The sequence below is a fragment of the Panthera leo genome, chromosome B1 (genome assembly GCF_018350215.1).
Source record: "Panthera leo isolate Ple1 chromosome B1, P.leo_Ple1_pat1.1, whole genome shotgun sequence".
Lineage (NCBI taxonomy): Eukaryota > Metazoa > Chordata > Mammalia > Carnivora > Felidae > Panthera > Panthera leo.
Genome location: NC_056682.1, coordinates 159,691,379 through 159,712,547, shown reverse-complemented (window position 1 = coordinate 159,712,547; position 21,169 = coordinate 159,691,379). Strand labels below are relative to the sequence as shown.

At 37.8% G+C, this 21,169-nt stretch overlaps 1 protein-coding gene across 7 annotated transcripts in view; it reads right to left on the bottom strand.

Moving 5' to 3' along the window:
• AASDH (aminoadipate-semialdehyde dehydrogenase) overlaps positions 1–20,387 on the bottom strand; it is a 44,170-nt gene extending 23,783 nt beyond the window's left edge. Inside the window, exons 1-4 of one of the 7 annotated variants that reach the window (XM_042936316.1) lie at positions 20,142–20,387; positions 15,965–16,237; positions 14,785–14,905; positions 1,721–2,034 (exon numbers count right to left, since the gene is read on the bottom strand). In XM_042936316.1, coding sequence (XP_042792250.1) covers positions 1,721–2,034; positions 14,785–14,905; positions 15,965–16,194 — 665 coding nt within the window. In that variant the 5' untranslated portion in view covers positions 16,195–16,237; positions 20,142–20,387. Of the gene's footprint in view, positions 1–1,720; positions 2,035–13,236; positions 13,277–14,784; positions 14,906–15,964; positions 16,238–20,141 lie in introns of those variants that run through there. The other 6 variants (XM_042936315.1, XM_042936317.1, XM_042936318.1 and 3 more) reach the window with 6 other exon arrangements.
• Positions 20,388–21,169: the final 782 nt, after the last annotated feature.

Genomic DNA, 21,169 nt, shown 5'->3' with positions numbered 1-21,169 from the left:
ACAGAGGAACCAAAGCAGGCTCTGTGCTGACAGCAGAGAGTCTGATGTGAGGCTCAAACTCACAAACGGCAAGATGATGACCTGAGCCGAAGCCAGGCGCCCAAACGACTGAGCTTCCCGAGGGCCCCTAGAAATTCATATATTTGAAATCAGCCCCTTACTCCTTACTAGCAAATACTTGCTCCCACTTTACATACAATTCCTGCCTCTACTGGCCCAGTGCCTCTTCCACCTCCACCAGATTCCAAATCTGCTTCACTCTTTTCAATTCTCCTGCATCTCCACCCCACCTCACCTCTCATACTCTTAATGTATTGCTTTGCCTTTCATCTGAAAGTTCCAATCCATCAGCTTCCGAACATTCCTTACCCTTCCATCTCAAGGTATCTTACTCCTTTACAATACTATCTCTTGATTTTTCAAACCAACTCTTCCTACCAATTCTCTACCATAAGCCCATAAATGTCTCCCATCTCAAAAATAAATCTGCACCTGCCCAGAATTCTTTCTTTCCCATTAAAACTAGCTTCTAGAAATGAACACTTTACTTTCTTATCTCCATTTCCTTATCTCTCATTCCCTTAGCACAGCCTAATGTAATCTGTCCTCAGTCTTGGGCCCTCAGAAATAAAGTCACTAAAGACTAGATTGTCAATTACAAGACACCTCTCTGCATCATTTCACCACTCCCTTTTTCTAGACCTGCACCATCCAATGATAGTCGCTAGAAACATGTGCCTTTTGAACACTAAAAATGTGGCTAATCCATATTGAGATGTGGAAGTGTAAAATACAAGCTAGATTTAAGATAAGCATAAAAGCATACAATACTTCACTAATTTTCATTTTGATTACATACTGAAATAATATTTTAGATATACTGAATTAAATATTTGTTAAATTTTTTATTTCTTTGTACTTTTAAAATGTAGTTAGAAATTTTTAAATTATATATAACTTACAATGACATAAAAATATATACTTGTCTCACCAAGTTTCTATTTCTATATTTGTTTCTGTTTCCTCTTTTGATTTCCTAAGATTACTCCCCTTTGGTTCCCTTCCTCTTGTATTTCCTTCTTTCTTGTCAAGTTGAGAATCAACTTCATAGAGATTTCTCATCTCCTGACCACAAGAGCAAACCAAAGTCTACAATGCTACAGGAATGAACTTAATGAAATGGAAATATTTTTATATCTATTGGATTAAGTTCAAAATTCTTCAACAGGGCATACCAGCCTCCTGCCTCAAGTCACATGGCTCCTGCCCTCCCACTCTTTCCTCCTCTCTGCCCTGATAACACTCTTGCAAGCCAAACTCCTTTCCCCCATTCTTCTGCTGTACCTCTGCCAGGAACACACTTCCTTCTTCTTAATAATTAAGAAGCAAAGCTCCCAAGCATATCATTTATTTGCTCTCTGTCCGGCTCCAGGTCTGGATCAGAGAGGTGAAGCCCCAGCCTGCAGAGAACTAAAGTTCAGATATAGCCAAAACAAGAGGGCCAACTACTTATGACTATCAATTTAGGAACAAGAGTTATAAAGAATGTATATTAAAAAAATTATTCCTTGGGGTACCTGGCTGGCTCAGTCAGTAGAGCATGCAAATCTTGATCTTGGGGTCATGAGTTGGAGCCCCACGTCAGGGGTAGAGTTCACTTAAAAAAGTATTTCCCCTTAAAATACAAGTTTTGAAGAAGGATTCAAAGGACAGAACTCACCGAAAATGTTGGATGTTTGGCAATATACATGCATGAGGGACTCTGACAATCTTAGGTATCCCCGTAGTGCCTGATGTATGGAGAACATAGGCTAAGCAATGGTTTAGCCTCACATCCATGTGCTCTTCTGACTTTTCTTCATTGTTCTCAGAATTTGTGCTGTTTGTCATTTTTCCTTCTTCATATTTCTGTTTTCTGTCATTTAGCATCAAACTGACTGCAACATTTTCCCAGTGAAGCCTGAAGAGTACTAAGTCAGTATGTTCTGTAAGTGCATCGTAATTCAATAATGTTTCATAGGAAGATTTGAATTTCTGTTACATGGGGGAACAAAGTTCACAATATTAGTGTTAAATGACTTTTTTACATATAAGTAATATGAAATATTCACTCATTCAACATTGTTTTGAGTACTTGCTATATAACTAGGGATTAAAAAATAAATTAAAAACTTGCAAGAATAAAGTGCTGTCCTTACTTTCAAAGTCACCTTCAAAATAAACAGACATAAAAACATCCAACTGCAGGGCAATGTGGTACCTGACCATGAATATGCTTGAAATGTTAATAGGAACAGAGGAGATTGATCTTAACTCTGCCTGGAAGGTCTGAGATTGCTTCATCATATGTAATATTTATGTTATAAGTAGCTTTTGTCCAAGTAAAGAGGGGTACTTTATTGGGCAAACAGCTAATGCAGAGTATATGACCCAATAAAGCTAGTGTCGTGGAGAACTTTAATAATTCCAGTAAGTTGAAGAACTAGGTATATAGTATTGTTAATAGGAGAGGAGAGGCTATCCTTAATAAATTTGTATACTCAATACTAAGGGGTTTAGACCTTAACTTATAAGCAATGAGACTCAATTGAAGGTGGCAAGGATAGACTGAGAAGTTAGACTTTTGGTAAGTGAGGGTTTTCTAATGAACCTTTTGCAACAATTGAGGTACGTGATTTGGGCCTGAACTAGTCTGTTGCAACAAGAGCAGACAGAAAGGGCCCGTGAACAAGAATCAATAGGGCTGGGTAACTTCCTGAATACAGAGTGAGCCTAAGAAGAGTGCTAAGTTTCTGACTCAGATATTTGGTAGATGGAGACAGATTAATACAGATTTACTTAATTTGGATAAAAATATATTAAATTCAACTTTTACATGCTAAAAGGGAGGTTCCTTTGAATATATGTTTTAGGATTTATAAAAAGAAGTTTAATGAAACATAAGTTTTCACATTAAAGAAATCACTATAAATGAGAGAAAAATAAGAAAGAAATGAGAACAAGGGTACAATGCAGGAGACTATAGGGTTTTATTTGTTTGTGGTGTGTGTATTAGGGGTCAGGTGTGGTATGGCCTGTAATATTAAAAAAATTAAGGACCTATAATACATATTTTTAAGACTTAGTTCAAAACCATCTTTTGCCATTAAACTTTTCTTATCTCTACTAGGTTACATTTATTTCTCTTAGGGTATGAACACATTATGTGGAACTTACAGGTTTAAGATTATGATAACTTTTCTCTCCAACCACAGTTGACCCTTGAACAACACATGGGTTATGGAGCCACCAACCCTAAAATCCATGAATGACTCTGACCCCCCTTCCCAAACTTTACTAATAGCCTACAGTTGACCAGAAACCTTCTTGATGACATAATTAATATATACTCTGAATGCTACACGTACTATATATGGTTTTCTTAGAATGATGTAAGTTGTTAGATAAAAGATGTTAAGAAAACTGTATGGAAGATTCCCTAACCTGGAAAAGAAAAAAGATATCCAGGTTTAGGAAGCATAGACAGTTCCAAACAAGGTGAACCCAAGAAGGTCCACACCATAACAAATTAAAATGTCAAAGGTTAGGGGCGCCAGGGTGGCTCAGTCGGTTAAGCAGCCGACTTCGGCTCGGGTCATGATCTCGCGGTCCGTGAGTTCGAGCCCTGCGTCAGGCTCTGTGCTGACAGCTCAGAGCCTGGAGCCTGTTTCAGATTCTGTGTCTCCCTCTCTCTGACCCTCCCCCGTTCATGCTCTGTCTCTCTCTGTCTCAAAAATAAATATTTAAAAAAAATTTTTTTTAATAAAAAAAAGCCAAAATTTAAAAGATACAGAAAGAATTTTATTGTGTAAAAACATTTTTTTTTAAGATTTTAAAATTTATTTATTTTGAGAGAGATAGAGACAGTGTGGGTGGGGAAGTGGCAGAGAGAGAGGGAGACAGAATCCAAAGCAGGCTCCGTGCTGTCAATGCAAAGCCCGATGCGGGGCTCAAACTCACGAACTGTGAGATCATGACCTGAGCCAAAACCAAGAGTCAGACATTTAACTGACTGAGCCACCCAAGTGCCCCTAAAATTCTTTTTAATATTTGAGAGGGCAGGGGAAGGGAGGAGGAGGGGCAGAGAGAGAGGGAGACAGAGGATCCAAAGCACGCTCTGTGCTGACAGCAGAGAGTCTGATGTGAGGCTCAAACTCACGAGCTCATAACCTGAGCCAAAGACAGATAGTTAACTGACTAAGCCACTCAGGCACAAAACACAGAGAATTTTAAAGTGGCAAGAAGCAAAAAGTTACATACAAGGGAAACCAATAAGGCTATCAGCTGATTTTTCAGCAGAAACTTTACAGGTCAGAAAGGATTAGCATGATGTATTCAAAGAGCTGAAAAGAAAAAGCCTACAATCAAAAATAGCCTACCCAGCATGGTTACCATTCAGAATTGAAGGAAAGATAATGGCACCTAGGTGGATCAGTCAGTTAAGCATCAGACTCTTAACTTCAGCTCATCAGGTCATGACCTCATGGTTTGTGAGTTCAAGCCCTATATCAGGCTCTAGCACTGATACTGCAGAGCCTGTTTGGAATTCTTGCTCTGCCCCTCCCCTATTCATGCTCACACTCTCTAACTTAAAAAAAAAAAAAAAAATTGAAGGATAAAGAATTCCCCAAGCAAAAGTTAAAAAAGTTCACCACTGAACCAGCTTTATAAAAAATATTAATGATACTTATTTAAGAGGAAAAGAAGAGGCCATAATTAGAAGAAAATTATCAATAAAGAGATGTAAAATATGACAACATATAAATAAAATGTAAAGGGAGAATAAAGAAGTAGTTCTCTTAGAATATGTTTAACCTTAAGTAACCAACTTAATACAGACTGCTACATACTTAGGATGTTATCTATAAACCTCATGGTAACCACAAATCTACAATATATACAAAAAAAAACAAACAAACATAAAAAGCCAAGAATAACACAAATAAAATCAACAATCACAAGGAAAGAGATCAGGAGAGGGAATAGCAAAGAACTATAAAAACAATCAGAAAACAACAAAATGGCATTAAGTACATACCTATTACTTGAAATGCAAATGGTCTAAATATGCTCTAATCAAAAGACATAGAACAATGGAATGGATTTAAAAAAAAGACCCATCTATATGTTGCCTATAAGAGACTCCCTTCAGACCTAAATATATGTACAGATTGAAAGAATGGAAAAAGATATTCCATAAGAAAAAAAAGAAAGAAAAAAAAAAAAAAAGCCAGGGTAGCAATACTTATTATCAGACAAAAAGACTATTTATTCATTTATTTTTAATGTTTATTTATTTTTGAGAGAGAGAGCATGAGCCAGCAGGGGAGGGACAGACAGACAGGGAGACACAGAATCCAAAGCAGGCTCCGGGCTCTGAGCTGTCAGGATAGAGCCTGATGCCAGGCTCAAACCCACAAACATTTGAGATTGTGACCTGAGCTGAAGTCAGACACTTAACCGTCTAAGCCACCCAGGTGCCCCCAGACAAAATGACTTTAAAACAAAGCCTGTAATAAGAGAAAAAGAAGGGCATTACAGAATAAGAAGATCAATACAACAAAAGCATATAACTATTATAAAGATCTATGTACCCAATACTGTAGCACCTACAGTATTTAAGACATAAAGCAAAATTAACAAAGGGAGAAACTTACAATAGTGGGGACTTTGTAGAAAAAAATTTTTGAGAGAGAGCAAACATGAGTAAGGGGAAGGGCAGAGACAGAGAGAGAGTCCCAAGCAGACTCTGCACTGATAGCCCTGATGCAGGGCTCAATCCCACAAACTGTGGGATCATAACCTGAGCTGAAATCAAGAGGCAGATGTTTAACCAATGAGCCACCCAGGAGCCCCAATAGTGGGGACTTTAACACCTTACATCACTAGATAGATTGTTCAGACAGAAAATTAGGAAACCGTGACTTTGAACACATTATACCAGATGGGCCTAAATATATACAGAACATTCCATCAAATAGAATATACATTCCTCACTCCTTTCAAGTACACATGGAACATTCTCTAGGATAGATCACATTAGGCCACAAAAATCGAGTCTCAATAATTTAAGAAGATTTAAATCCTAACAGGCATCTTTTTTTTTTTAATCACAATGATATGAAACTAGAAATTAAGAAAAAAACCTGGAAAAACACAAACACGCACAAGCTAAACATGCTACTGAACAACCAATGGGTCAACAAAGATATTAAAAAGGAAATCAAAAATTACATGAAGACAAATGAAAATAATAGTCCAAAGCTGGGATACACCAAAAGCAGTTCTAAGAGAATTTAGTGATACTGGATTACCTCAAAGAAAAAGAACAAAACCCAAGGTGAGTAGAAGGATATGGTAAGATCAAAGCAGAAATAAATGAAATAGACTAAGAAGCAATAGAAAAGATCAATGAAACCAAAGCCAGTTCTTTGAAAAGATAAAGAAAGTTGATAAACCTTTAGCCAGACTCATCAAAAAAGGAGGACCCAAATAAAATAAATTAACAACAAATATCACAGTAATAAAAAGGATTATGAGACTACTATGAAAAATTATATGCCAACAAATAGAATAACCTAGTAGAAATAAATTCCTAGAAACATACAATCTTCCAAAACTAAATCAGGAAGAAATAGAAAGTCAGAATAGACCAATCACTAGTAACAAAATTGCATTGGTAATCCAAAAACTCTCAAACAAAAAGTCTAGGACCAGGTGGACTCACAGGTGAATTATATGAGGCATTTAAAGAGGAGTTAACACCTGGGGTGCCTGGTTGGCACAGTTGGTAGAACATAGAGGACTCTTGATCTCAAGATCATGATTTCAATCTCCACCATGGGCATCGAGTCTACTTAAAAAGAAATAAATACAGGTGCTTGTATGGCTCAGTGGATTAAGCATCCAACTCTTGATTTTGGTTCAGGTCATGATCTCAGGATTTGTGAGATCGATACCTGAATCAGGCTGCACTGACAACACACAGCCTGCTTGGGATTCTCTATCTTGCCCCTCCCCTGATCATGTACATGTTCTCTCTCAAAATAAAGAAACCTTAAAAATAAATAAACAGGGGCACCTGGGTGGCTCAGTCTGTGAATCATCTGACTCTTGATTTTGGCTCAGGTTATGATCTCATGGTTTGTGGCTTTAAGCCCTACATCGGGCTCCATGCTGAGAGTGTGGAGCCGGCTTGGGATTCTCTCTCTGTCTCTTTGCCCCCACCCCTCTCAAAATAAATAAACTTTAAAATAAACAAACAAACACTAAATGCAAAAGAATATTTTTTTAAAAGACGCTACAAAAAAAGAAAACTGCAGGCCAATTTCCCTGATGAACATGGATACAAAAACGCTCAATAAGATACTAGCAAACCTCATTCAACAAAACATCAAAAGGATCATTCACTACAGTCAAATGTGATTTATTCCAAAGTTGCAAAAATGGTCCAATATTCACAAGTCAATGTAATTCACAATAACAAAATGAATAAAAAAATCACATCCTCTTAATTGATGCAGAAAAAGCATCTGACAAAACTCAGTATCATTCATGATAAAAACTTGCAACAAAGACAAGGAACAAGCCTCACCATAATAAAAGGCCATATATGAAAAATCCACAGCTAACATCCTATTCAATGGTGAAAACAGAGCTTCTCCTCTAAGATCAGAAATAAGACAAGGATGTCCACCCACTTTTATTCAAATGGTACTTACTGGAAGTTCTAGCCACAGCAATAAAGGGTTTGGGGGTGGGAGGAAAGACATCCAAATTGGTAAGAAAAAAATTAAACTGTTACTATTTGCAGATGACATCATACTAATAGAAAACCCTAAAGATTTCATCAAAAACTATTAAAAGTAATAAATGAGGGTGCCTGGGTGGCCCAGTCTGTTAAGCATCTGACTTGGGCTCAGGTCATGATCTCACGGTTTGTGGGTTCTGTCAGCAGAGAGCCTGCTTTGGATCCTGTGTCTCCCTCTCTCTGCCTCTCCCTTACTTGCACATGCACACACCTGTGGCGTGCGCATGCGCGTGTCTGTATGTGTGTGTGCGCACACACACACTCTCTCAAAAGTAAATAAACTTTAGGGGCGCCTGGGTGGCTCAGTAGGTTAAGCGTACAACTTTGGCTCAGGTCATGATCTCATGGTTCACAAGTTTGAGCCCCACGTCAGGCTCTGTGCTCACAGCTCAGAACCTGGAGTCTACTTCAGATTTCTGTGTCTCCCTCTCTCTCTGGCCCTCCCCCACTCACTATCTGTCTCTGCCTCTCAAAAAGAAACATTACAAAAAAAGTAAATAAAAAAAAGTAAATAAAACTTAAAAAAAATAAATGAATTCCATAAAGTTGCAGGATACAAAATTAATATACAGAAACCTGTTGCATTCCTATATTCTAGCAAGGAAAGAGAAATTAAGAAAATAATTCCATTTACAATTACACCAAAAGTAATAAAATATCTAGAATGAATTTAACCAAGAGGCTAAAAGAAGAGTACTGTGAAAATATAAAAAAAACACTGATGAAAAAAAGTGAAGACAACACAAATGAACAGATATTTCATGGCCATAGACTGGAAGAATATTGTTAAGATGTCCATATTGTGCAAAGCAATCTAGATTCAATATAATCCCATCAAAATACCAGAAGCATTTTTCACTGAACTAGAACAAATAATCCTAAAATTTGTATGGAACCACAAAAGACCCCAAATAGCCAAAGCAATCTTAAGAAAGAACAGAGGGTGAGGTATCACAATCCCAGTTTCAAAACATAATACAAAGCTGTAGTAATCAAAGCAGTATGGTACTGGCACAGAAACAGACACATAGAACAACAGGACAGAGAGCCCAGAAATAAACCCATGCTTATATGGTCAATTAATCTATGACACAAGAGGCGAGAATATGCAATTAGGAAAAGAGTCTCTTCAATAAATGGTGCTGGGAAAACTGGACAGCTACGTGCAAAAGACTGTAAATGGGCCCCTCTCATATACTACACACAAAAATAAACCCACGGTGTATTAAAGACCTAAATGTGAAACCAAAACCATAAAACTCTTAGAAAAAAACAGACCATAATCTCTTTAACATCAGCCTTAGCAACATTTTTCTAGATATGTCTCCTCAAGCAAGGGAAACAAAAGCAAATTATTGGGACTTCAGCAAAATAAAAAGATTTTGCACAGAGAAGTAAGCCATCAATAAAAGGTGAAAGCCATCAATAAAAGGGCAACCTACTAAATGGGAGAAAATACTTCCAAATGATGTATCTGATAAATGGTTAATATCCAAAATATATGAAGAGCTTTTACAATTCAACATCAAAAAATAAATAAATAAACCAAAACCAAAACAAATAATCCCATTAAAAAAATAGGCAGATGTGGGAATGCAAGCTGGTGCAGCCACTCTGGAAAACAGTATGGAGGTTCCTCAAAAACTAAAAATAGAACTACCCGCTACAACCCAGCAATTGCACTACCAGGCATTTATCCACGGGATACAGGTGTGCCGTTTGGAAGGGACACATGCACCCCCATGTTTATAGCAGCCCTATCAACAATAGCCAAAATATGGAAAGAGCCCAAATGTCCACCGATGGATGAATGGATAAAGAAGATGTGTATATATACACAATGGAGTATTACTCGGCAATCAAAATGAATGAAAGCTTGCCATTTGCAACTACGCGGATGGAACTGGAGGGTATTATGCTAAGTGAAATTAGAGAAAGACAAAAATCGTATGACTTCACTCATGTAAGGACTTTAAGAGACAAAACATATGAACATAAGGGAATGGAAACAAAAATAATATAAAAACAGGAGGGGGACAAAACAGAAGAGACTCATAAATATGGAGAACAAACTGAGGGTTACTGGAGGGGTTGCGGGAAGGGGGATGGGCTAAATGGGTAAGGGGCATTAAGGAGTCTACTCCTGAAATCATTGTTGCACTATATGCTAACTAATTTGGATGTAAATTTAAAAAAATTAAAAATAAAATTAAAAAAAAAATAGGCAGAGAACCTGAATAGATATTTTCCAAAGACGACATCTAGATGGCCAACAGGCACATGAAAGACATTCAACGTCACTAATCAGGGAAATGCAAATCAAAAATATGAGATACTACCTCACATTTGTCAAAATGAGTAGAATCAAAAAGACAAGAAATAACAAATATTGGTGAGGATGTAAATTGGTGCAGCCACTGTGGTAAACTGGATGGAGGCTCCTCAAAAACTTAAAATTAGAACTACCATATGAGGGGAACCTGGGTGGCTCTCAGTCGGTTAAGCATCTGAATCTTGATCTCAGCTCAGATCATGATCTCACAGTTCATGAGATCAAACCCTGCATCGGGTGCTGTGCTGATAGTGCAGAGACTGCTTGGGATTCTCTTTCTCCTTCTCAAGATAAATAAACATTAAAAAAAAAAAAAAAAAAAGGATACCATATGATCCAGTAACTCCACTACTGGGCATTTACCCAAAGAAAATGAAAACATAATACAAGAAGATATATGCATTCCTATGTGCATTGCAGGGCTATTTACAGCAGCCAAGATATGGAAGCAACCAAGTGTCCAATAAATAAATGGATAAAGATGCTATAATGTACACATACACACACATGAATATTATTCAGCCATAAAAAGGAGATCTTGCCATTTACAACACAGACTTCAAGGGAATTATGCTAAATGAAACAAGAGAGAAATATACCATGATTTCATTTATATGTGTAATCTAAAGAACAAAAACAAAAAACACAAACAGACCCATAAATACAAAGAACAAATGTGGTTGCCATAGGGGGAGAAGGGTGGGTGAAAATGGGTGAAAATGGGTGAAAAGGAGATACAGGCTTCCAGTTACGGAATAAGTTATGGGGATAAAAGGTACAGCATAGGGAATATAGTCAATAACATTGTAATACCATTATATGGCAACAGATGGTAGCTACACTTACAATGAAGATAACATATAAACTTGAACCACTACGTTGTACACTTGAAACTAACATTGGATGCCAACTATACTTCAATTAAAAAAAAGAATTAAACTCATAAAATCTCTCAAGTGACTACAAAGTAATGACCAAATAACATTTGCCTTACTTATTCTGCAGTTCAACAAGTGCTTTTCAAATTCAAAATGTTACATAAGTATTACATTATACAGCTCTTAGTGAATGTGCATAACCTTATACCCTAAGAATAAAGGGCTCTAAAAATCTTAAATTCTGTAATCGCAATTATTTTCAATATTCACACATCTGTCTGTAAATACTGAGATAATAGGGAATAAAAGGTACAGCATAGGGAATATAGTCAGTGATACCATAATCACACCGTACAGTGAGTTGGTAGCTACACTTATAGCGACCTTAGCATAATGTATAGAGACGCTCGATCACGTTGCACACCTGAAACCAATGTAACATTTTGTATCAACTCTATGCACATTAAAAACAATTTTTAATACTGAAATATAATTAATCAGAACATATTTTACCCAATGTATTTAAATCCTGGCTTTGTTATATAGTGGTTTTGTAAATGGTACCAATTATACTTTGTTCAGCTTTATGGTCATTTAGAAAATGAAGGTAATATTTAGCTGGAAACTAAACATTACATAAATGAGCATAGTTCAAAGTGCCTCACTTTGCAGTGTTTCCTACACCAGGTATTGTTCTAGGTGTTGAGGATATGATCCTAAGTGACAAACTGTTACAAACAAGTTTCCTGTCCTCACAGAGGAAGAGAAGCTGGCTAAAGTGACTGAGGAGATCTGGGAGGAAAACTAGACCAGCCATGGCATCACAAAAGCCTTTAAAATAGTTTCAAAAAAGAGGAAATGTAAAAAATGTACTTGGGACTGACTGAAAAGGGACACAAGGATTTTGAAATAAGGAAAACATATCATTATTGAAGAGGTGTTTTCATAACTGTTTATATTTGCCAAAACTCATTAAAATGTACACATAAACTAGGTGATTTTTACTCTATGTACATTATACCTCAATAACTCTGATTTCTGAAAGATGTGAAATATTTTTGAAAAAGGTAGGAGAGCTGTTCTAGATGAAAGGATACTAAGGAGGTGTGAGAAAGGGATGTATTATATGATATTTGACTGGATTTTGTACCCCTCCCCCAAAAAAGCTAAAAGGATTTTTTGGAGGTAAATATGGAAATCTGAATATGGACTATATTAAAATGTATTGTACCAATGCTAAAAAAGAAAATCATGAGAAAATACATTTACAATGGTGTACTGTACTGTATTAAAAAAAACAAAACAAAAAAAACCATCGCATGTAAGTGGACCTGCGCAGTTCAAACCATGTTGTCCAAAGGTCAATTATACGTTATAAGCAGCTGGAATCAGGTCTTGGGCTTCTTTCACATACTGATGCCCTCCCAAAAAACTTGTCTTTAGTGTATGGTTTCTCAATCTCAACACTACTGACATTTTGCACCAGATAAATCTTTGTAGGTTATCTTGTGCTTTATAGGATTTTTAGCAGCATCTATGGCCTCTACCCACTAGATGCCAGGAGCACCGCACTGTCAGCATAATAAAAAATAACTGTGGACATTGCCAAATGTCTCCTGGGAGGCAAAATGATCTCCAGCTGAGAACTACTATTCTAGTGGATGCTGGGTTCAGTAAGTACATCCTGATTGCTCATGTGTCAAGGAGGAACACTTATACCATCATCAAAGTAATGGAAGGGGAAGCAAGGAACTTCCTATGGTGTTTTCTATATGACCAACTCCTTATATAAGCAGTTATAAAGAACACGCAAGGGGCGCCTGGGTGGTTCAGTTGGTTAAGCATCCGACTTCGGCTCAGGTCACGATCTCGCGGTATGTGAGTTCGAGCCCCGCGTCGGGCTCTGTGCTGACTGCTCAGAGCCTGGAGCCTGTTTCAGATTCTGTGTCTCCCTCTCTCTCTGACCCTCCCCCGTTCATGCTCTGTCTCTCTCTGTCTCAAAAATAAATAAACGTTAAAAAAAATTAAAAAAAAAAAAAAAAAACACGCAATACTGACAATTCTCAAATTCAACCACCTCTTTTATAAAACCTTCACCAAGGCTGTCAAGAAAAACGAATGTCACATTCCCATTTTAGCTTTGTTTATTACATCAACAAAGAAATAACCAGGGTCACCTGGGTGGCTCAGTTGGTTAAGTGTCCAACTTTAGCTCAGGTCATAACCTCGCGGTTCATGAGTTCAAGCCCCACAGTGGGCTCTCTGCTATCAGCATGGAGCCTGCTTTGGATCCTCTGTCCCTCTCTTTGCCCCTCTCCAGCTTTCTGGTGTTCTCGCAAAAATAAACAAACATTAAAAAAGCAAACAAACAAATAAACAATCTGAGAAAACTTTTGACTACACATTAATGTTTATTTAGAAAACATTCACCAATTATACTTTAGTTGTCTCCTTCTAGAGTCTTTATTCTAATACTCGTGATTCTCTAGGAATTCTTCCATGCATCTCAAGCTTTTGATATTTTTCATTATATATTCAGAGATGCACAGACATATAGATACATAAGTGGAACGCATTTAAGTTATCCTCAAATACAAATTGGTTCAGCTAGGAAATGGGTAAAAACAGGCTAAACTGAATATATGTTCTATAATGCTCTTTTCTCCTCTTTGGTAAAACAATATTTTATGAAGAAATAATGAAACATGGGCTGGATCTTCCTGAACATGTAATAACCAACTCTTGCCCATAAAGCAATGTCTCTTGGCTACATATTTGGTTGGCAGTCACTTAAAAATTAAAAAATAAATTTAGGAAGTGCCTGACTGGCTCTGTTGGTTAAGCGTCCAACTCTTGATTTCGGCTCAGGTCATGATCTCACTCGATTGTGAGATCAAGCCCCATGTCCACCTCTGTGCTGGCTGCATACAGCCTGCTTGGGATTCTCTTTCTCCCTCTCTCTGCCCCTCCCCGGCTTGTGTTCTCAAAATAAATGGGCATTTTAAAAAAATAAATAGACTAGACCTCTCTGGAAAACTCTAAGTGCCAATCTCTTTTTCAAAATCTAAGCCTGGTTATTGTTCTTTAATGTTGTTGATCACTACAAATTGCTACAAATATACAAAGATATGGTTTTGGGGCACCTGGGTGGCTCAGTCAGTTGAGCATCCAACTCGTGATTTCGGCTCAGGTCATAATCTCAGTTTGTGAGTTCAAGCCCCATGTTGGGGTCTGCGCTGACAGCTCAAGGCCTGCTTGGGATTCTCTCTCTCCCTCCCTCTGTACCTGTTTCCCTCTCCCTCTCAAAAATAAATAAAATTTTAAAAAAGGTTTCATTATAAAATTTTCCTAGAAACAACTTTGGAAAGAGAAAGGAAATTCAAAATAATGCACAGTAATTATATGTCTAGGGCATATAGCCTTCATGCTATAGGGCAGTGTTTCTCAATAGAGTGTAGGAGGTGAATTGTACCTCCAGGAGACATCTGGCCATTTCTGGAGACAATTTTCATTGTCACAACTGGGATGGGGTGGGGTCGAGGCAGTGCTACTGGCATTTAGTGGGTGGAAACCAGGGAGGCTGTTCAAATAACCTATAATGTACAGGACACTCCTCACAACAATTATCCAACCCAAATGTCTACATTTAGGAAACGTAGAAATGTACACACACACCCTTCAATTGAAAGATAAACACACACACAAATTTAAATACACACACTTACATTAATTTGCTGTTTGTCAACAAGAATATAACTTAGATTACATTTTTTCATAAAATGAGTTGACAACGCTGGTGGTGCATCTGGATCAATAGGAGCATAAGCAGCAGGGACTTGGAGAATTCTAAATAAAGAGTATAGAATAGCATTTCTTCAGCATAGAAGATCTGTTGAAAATCATCTTTAAGTATTTCTATTTCCCTATGTACTTTACCAACGACATATCAGAAATGCCAATGTTTTTGTTGACACATCGTTGCTTATAGTTATTTCTATTTTGTTTTTAAGGCAGAATATCCACCATTAAATTTTTATCACTTTAAGATCCAAAATCAGTTAGTTGTTTTAACCAAAAATACTCTGAGGTAAGGGTGCTTGTCTGGCTCAGTCAGTAGAGCACAAGACTCTTGATACTGGGGTTGTGGGAAATCAAACCCCAAACTGGGTGTAGAGATTACTTAAAAATAAAATCTAAAAAAAGTACTTTCAGGTATACTTTGGGGACAATGGATTTTTGCACAGAGTAAATTTTCAATAAAATTTTTTCAATGATTGAATGGAAGCCAAATTTTAACTTTTTTTGCTTTACATTTATACATTAATCTACTAACACACATATTATGGGATGAGCATCAACTTTTCTACTTCTTTAATAGCTTTTATTTACTGTAGAACCCTAGTACAGAAATCACTATATAAGGATAATATTCTATAACAACTTAATGATGAACATTTTGCAAATAATAATTAGTGTCCGCAGTCCATAGCTCATTTTTTTATGACCAACATCCAAAACTTCACTTATTCATTCATTTACTGAATACTTTGAGTACCTAAACTTCAGTCTCAGGAGAAAAAATGGTCATGTTATTTCTGAAATACTTGTTTGCTTTGATATAACGAATTTATGACCATTTTCTTTTGGTAGACAAATGAAGCCCTTATATTTTGGAGATACTTAAATATTCTATTAATGAAAATTTCTTGTCTCCTAAATAAACTCAGATCAATTAAATGATTAAAAATAATTGTTGGGAAATACAAACTTCTTTAGCCTCTCTAAAACTGACCAAGCAACACTATTCTGTATACTATTGTATTTTTATGTAAGATACAACACTCTATGTATTAAAGAATTAAAAATTAGGTTAGAAAACTAAAAATTCAGCATTAAAATAATTACCCTAAAATCCAAGAGGGTAAGTTAATACCAGGATGGCAGTAGAGACCAACTTCCCGAATTCCTTGAAAGTCACAGTGTAATAGTAGAAAATTTGATAATTCTGAAGCAGCATGAACCACAGACTTATAGGTGTAATAAACTGGAGGCTGGTTGTTACACTCATCAAAACATACAGCTATTTTATCTGAATAAATGGAGGCAGCCCGATGTACCAATTCCTGAAGAGTCATTTCACTGGTTTATTGAAGCCTCATTGGTAGCAGAGAACTCCACCTATATACAGAAATATTATGGGGATAGGGAGTTTTAGGGAACATGGCAGGGTGAAAAAGGGAGAGAGAAACTTCAGTACAAATCATTCCTCACAAAAACAACTATATCAAAAACATAATTAATCTCTGAATTTAGGAAGTATCTATGTTGAGAACAAGGAGTTGAAAATTAATTTGATACTATCAACCTAACACTAGGTCTGAGCTGGAAGAAAATTTGGGAGAGGAGTGGTATACACAGATGAGAATGAAACAGGTAGAAATGTAGAATTCTCTCTCAACTTACCACAATGTAAAAAATGCATATAAAAAATTAACCAATAAAACCCACTTTAGGGGTGTCTGGGTGGCTCAGTTAAGTGTCCAACTTCGGCTCAGGTCATAATCTCACGGTTCATGGGTTCAAGCCCCGTGCCGGACTTGGTGCTGACAGATCAGAGCTGGAGCCTGTTTTGGATTCTGTCTCTCCCTCTCTCTCTGCCCTTCCCCCACTAATGCTCAGTCTCTCTCTCTCAAGAATAAATAAACATTAAGGAAAAAAAAAACAATTTAAAGCACTACATGCTTAATTTTCTTTTCATTTTTTCTTTGGTTTCCATCCCAGATTAAGATAAAGTAGTTAAAATCCTGCAAAATGTCTTTGAAGAGATTAATACAAATAAACTATACTTTTAGAAACTGAACTTAGGTGAAAGCAAAGTCAACCTTTGATAGAAAAAAGGAAAATCTATCTAAATCGATCCAATTTTAGTCCACTGTATATAAACTATGATATTATATAAGACTTCAGAGGTCACATCAAGTCCCTTTTGTAATTGTTGAATAAGCTCTTTATCCTCTAGTTTTGTTTTTTTTTTAATGTTTATTTTTGAGAGGGAGCAAGGGAACCCACGCGTGCACACACATGCACGAGCAGGGGAGGGTCAAAGAAAGAGGGGGACAGATGATCTAAAGCAGGCTCTGTGCTAACAGCAGAGTCTGATGTGGGGTTGAAACTCATGAACTGGAGATCATGACCTGAGCCAAAGTTGGATGCTTAACTGACTGAGCCATGCAGGCACCCCAGAGTAGAAATAGTAATTCATCAAAACAAAACAAAACAAACCAACAAACAAAAAAACCCTTTAGGGATCAGTGATTTAAAAGAAACAATTACTAGTATTTCCTTGAAAGGCAAGGTGATTTTTTTCTCTTCTGTGAACTCTTTTCCATATTTCAAAAGCAAATGAGATTTACCCAGTAGCCTATTTTAATTATTCAAGTTTATTTGTTCATATTTATTTGAACTGATTTCATTACTAATTCAAAATAAAATTAACCAGGTTGTCTGAGTGGCTCAATTAGTAAAGCATCTGACTCTTGATTCCAGCTCAGGTCATGATCTCAGTTATGGGACTGAGCCCCTTGTAGGGCTCTGTACTGACAATGTGGTTGCTTGGGATTCTCTCCCTCTTAAAATAAACTTTGAAGAAATAAAAATAGAGGAGCCTGGGTGGCTCCATCAATTAAGCATCTGACTACATCTCAGGTTATGATTTCCTGGTTCGTGAGTTTGAGCCCCACGTTGGGCTCTGTGCTGGCAACTCAGAGCCTGGAGCCTGCTTCAGATCCTGTGTCTCCCTCTTTCTCTGTCCCTCCCCGACTTGCACTCTGTTATTCTCTCTCCAAAATAAATAAATAAATAAACAAACATAAAAATTTTTAATTAAAAAAAGAAATAAAGGGGCTCTTGGGGGGCGCTCAGTCGGTTAGGCGGCCGAATTTAGTTCAGATCATGATCTTAACACTCGTGGGTTCAAGCACCACGTTGGGCTCTGTGGTGACAGCTCAAAGCCTGGAGCCTGTTTCCGATTCTGTGTCTCCCTCTCTTTGCCCCTCTCTTGCTCACGCTCTCTTTCTCTACAAAATAAATGTTAAAAAAATTTTTTTTAATAAAAAAAGAAATAAAAAATAAGGGGTGCCTGGGTGGCTCAGTCGGTTAAGCGTCCGACTTCAGCTCAGGTCATGATCTCTCAGTCTGTGAGTTCAAGCCCTGCATCGGGCTCTGTGCTGACAGCTCAGAGCCTGGAGACTGCTTCGGATTCTGTGTCTCCCTCTCTCTGTCCCTCCCCTGCTCACGACTCTGTCTCTCTTTCTCTCAAAAAGCAAATAAACATAAAAAAATTTTTTTTAAAGAAATAAAAAATAAAATTAACTTTCACCCATGTCATTTAATTGATGTGAATTAGAGAACAAAAAAGAGCAAAATGAACCAGTAACTATTGAGACCCATAAGGTTTGAAAATGCTATGATTTCTAAATATAAAGTTTAAAAATAAAAGATCTTTGGTATTTACAGTATTTTTAGTAAGCATTTCTATAAATATTTTCTTTTGTAATATACAAGATTAAAATTTTAAGCTCTTCCTCATGCACACAAATTATCATTATATAAAGATGACTGTCCATACTATCCATTAATCATGCCAAATGAGTTTATCCCTGACAAGGTATAGTCAGTACAGAAGGATACCTTCTGCTACTCTCTCCCACTGTGAATAACAAATTGCCTATATTATACTAAGGCATTTTCATAAAAATCTTATGTGTATGTGCCAAAAAAATGCATTTTTCTAATGTCTATTTTTTTTGAGAGAAAGAGAGAGAAAGAGAAAGAAAGAGAAAGAAAGAGAGAGAGAGAGAGAGAGAGAGAGAGAGAGAGAGAGAGAGAGAGAGAAGGCCAAAGAGAGAAGGAAACACAGAATCTGAAACAGGCTCCAGGTTCGGACCTGTCAGCATAGAGCCCGATGCGGGCTTGAATTCATGAACTGTGAGATCATGACCTGAGCTGAGGTCAGATGCTTAACCACCTGAGCCACCCAGGTGTCCCCAAAATTGCATTTTTTAATGCAAAAGCAATTATAGCACTTAATTTTCCATGAGGACATTCTGATTAATTTTTATACTCCAAAATACTTGACTTCAAAGTTAAGGGGCAAGATTATAAAGGTAACTGAAGATACACCATTTTTATGACAAATTACAAGGCTACCACACCTCTCTATACAATTAATAGGTTTTTCTACTTTTAACTGTCAGTTTCCCAGGGGTTGCTACACACTTAAGGCAAAATCTACTCTCCAAGGTTTTCATTTTCATTAACTGAATCATAAAATAAATATCCTCTCCAATAAAGAATACTATACTTAAAAAAAAAAAAAAAAAAAAAGAGGGGTATCTGGGTGGCTCACTGAGCATCCTAGTTCTGGTTTCGGCTCAGGTCATGATCTCCCGGTTGGGTTGATGAGTCTGAGCCCCATACTGAGCTCTGAGCTGACAGCCAGGGTCTTGGGATTCTGTCTCCCTTTCTCTCTGCCCCTCCCCTGCTTGTTCTTTCTCTCAAAGAATAAACATTTTTAAAAAAAATAAAAAATACATGAATGAATAAACAAATAAATATAAGAACACTATATACTTTTATACACCCAAACATTTCTGAGCCCTTATAAGGGGGGGGGGGGGGGGGAGAAGCAAGTAAGTTTAGCAGATTCACATGTAATGGAACCATGAAGTTAAAGATATTCCCTACTTCATTTACAGCAGATGCTGCTATTTAGTCTTCAAAGGTCTTAAGACTGTCAACAAACTGTCGTGCTCCAGAGGTCTCTCTCTAGGTTATTAGTTATCTTAAAGACAGTTAAATAATCTAGAAACTTCCCCCCTCCCCATCCATGGGCTTCTTAATTTCCATTACACAACTACATTGAATAACAATGCACTTTATAGCTTCCAAACCTAGTAAGGAGGTGGGGCACACTTATTTTCTTCTAAAGAAGGGGCAGAAGGTCCGAAGCTGGGCAACTCAGGAAGAGATCACACAGGTCACTTTAGTCTGCACATCAACCTGCCAGATGCCACTGACTCACATCCGAAGCAAAGCAGTGGTCCTGAAGTTCAACAATCTGTGCACAGGCAGCGCCAGGCCTCACCTTACTTCACTTCTCCCACACAAGTCCCCGCTGGACACCACCTCCTGCGAGACTCACTTAGAAGGCCTGGCCTGAGGGTTGGGGCAGAGGTCTGAGCGCAACCTGACCCTCCAACAAGCTGAACCGGAGACCTCACCACACATATGTGAAAGAGCAGCCACACCCAAGCCGTAAAGCCTGCTGGCCGCAATGACCGCTGGGATCTAAGAGGCGCAGGCTGTCGCGTAAATCTTCTGCGTCGCTGTTGCAATGACGTCAGCTGGAGCTACCCGGAGCAGGTAGTGTCTCACTGCCCCGCCCCCTCCCGAGAGGGCTGGGCCAACCTGGGAGTAGAGCTGGCAGCCTTTTTGCCTAATGCTGTCAGCTCAGGCACCTGTTTTGGTCGCGCTGGGTTTTGGGCAAGATTTTCAAAGACGTTGGAGCTGACCAGTGTGGAGCTATACCAAGAAACTCGGGCAAAGTACTTTAATTCAGAGACGGTGTCTCCTTTTCCACAAAGTGGAGAGAAAGATATTGCCTAGGGTTGATGTAAAGGAAGATGAAATAGTTGTGAAGTGCAATAGAAAGTGGACTTAATCCGCCTGGGTGGCTCAGTCGGTTAAGCGGCCGACTTCGGTTTAGGTCATGATCTCACGGCTTGTGAGTTTGAGCCCCTCGTGGGGCTCTGTGCTGACAACACAGAGCCTGGAGCCTGCTTTGGATTCTGTGTCTCCCTCTCTGGCTGCCCCTCCCCTGCTCACACTCTGTCTCTCTCAAAAATAAACAAACGTTAAATTAAAAAGAAAAGACTTAATCCATTCTATATTGTCTGGAAATCTGCGGTAGCGTTTGGGAAGATTGTGACTCCTGCAACAAAGCCTGCAAAGGAGGTCCCTGTCATAATTAGGCTGAGACAGACATAATTGGAAGAGACAGGTTTTAAACGATGACTAAAAAAATTTTTCACTAATAGGAGCAAGAAATAA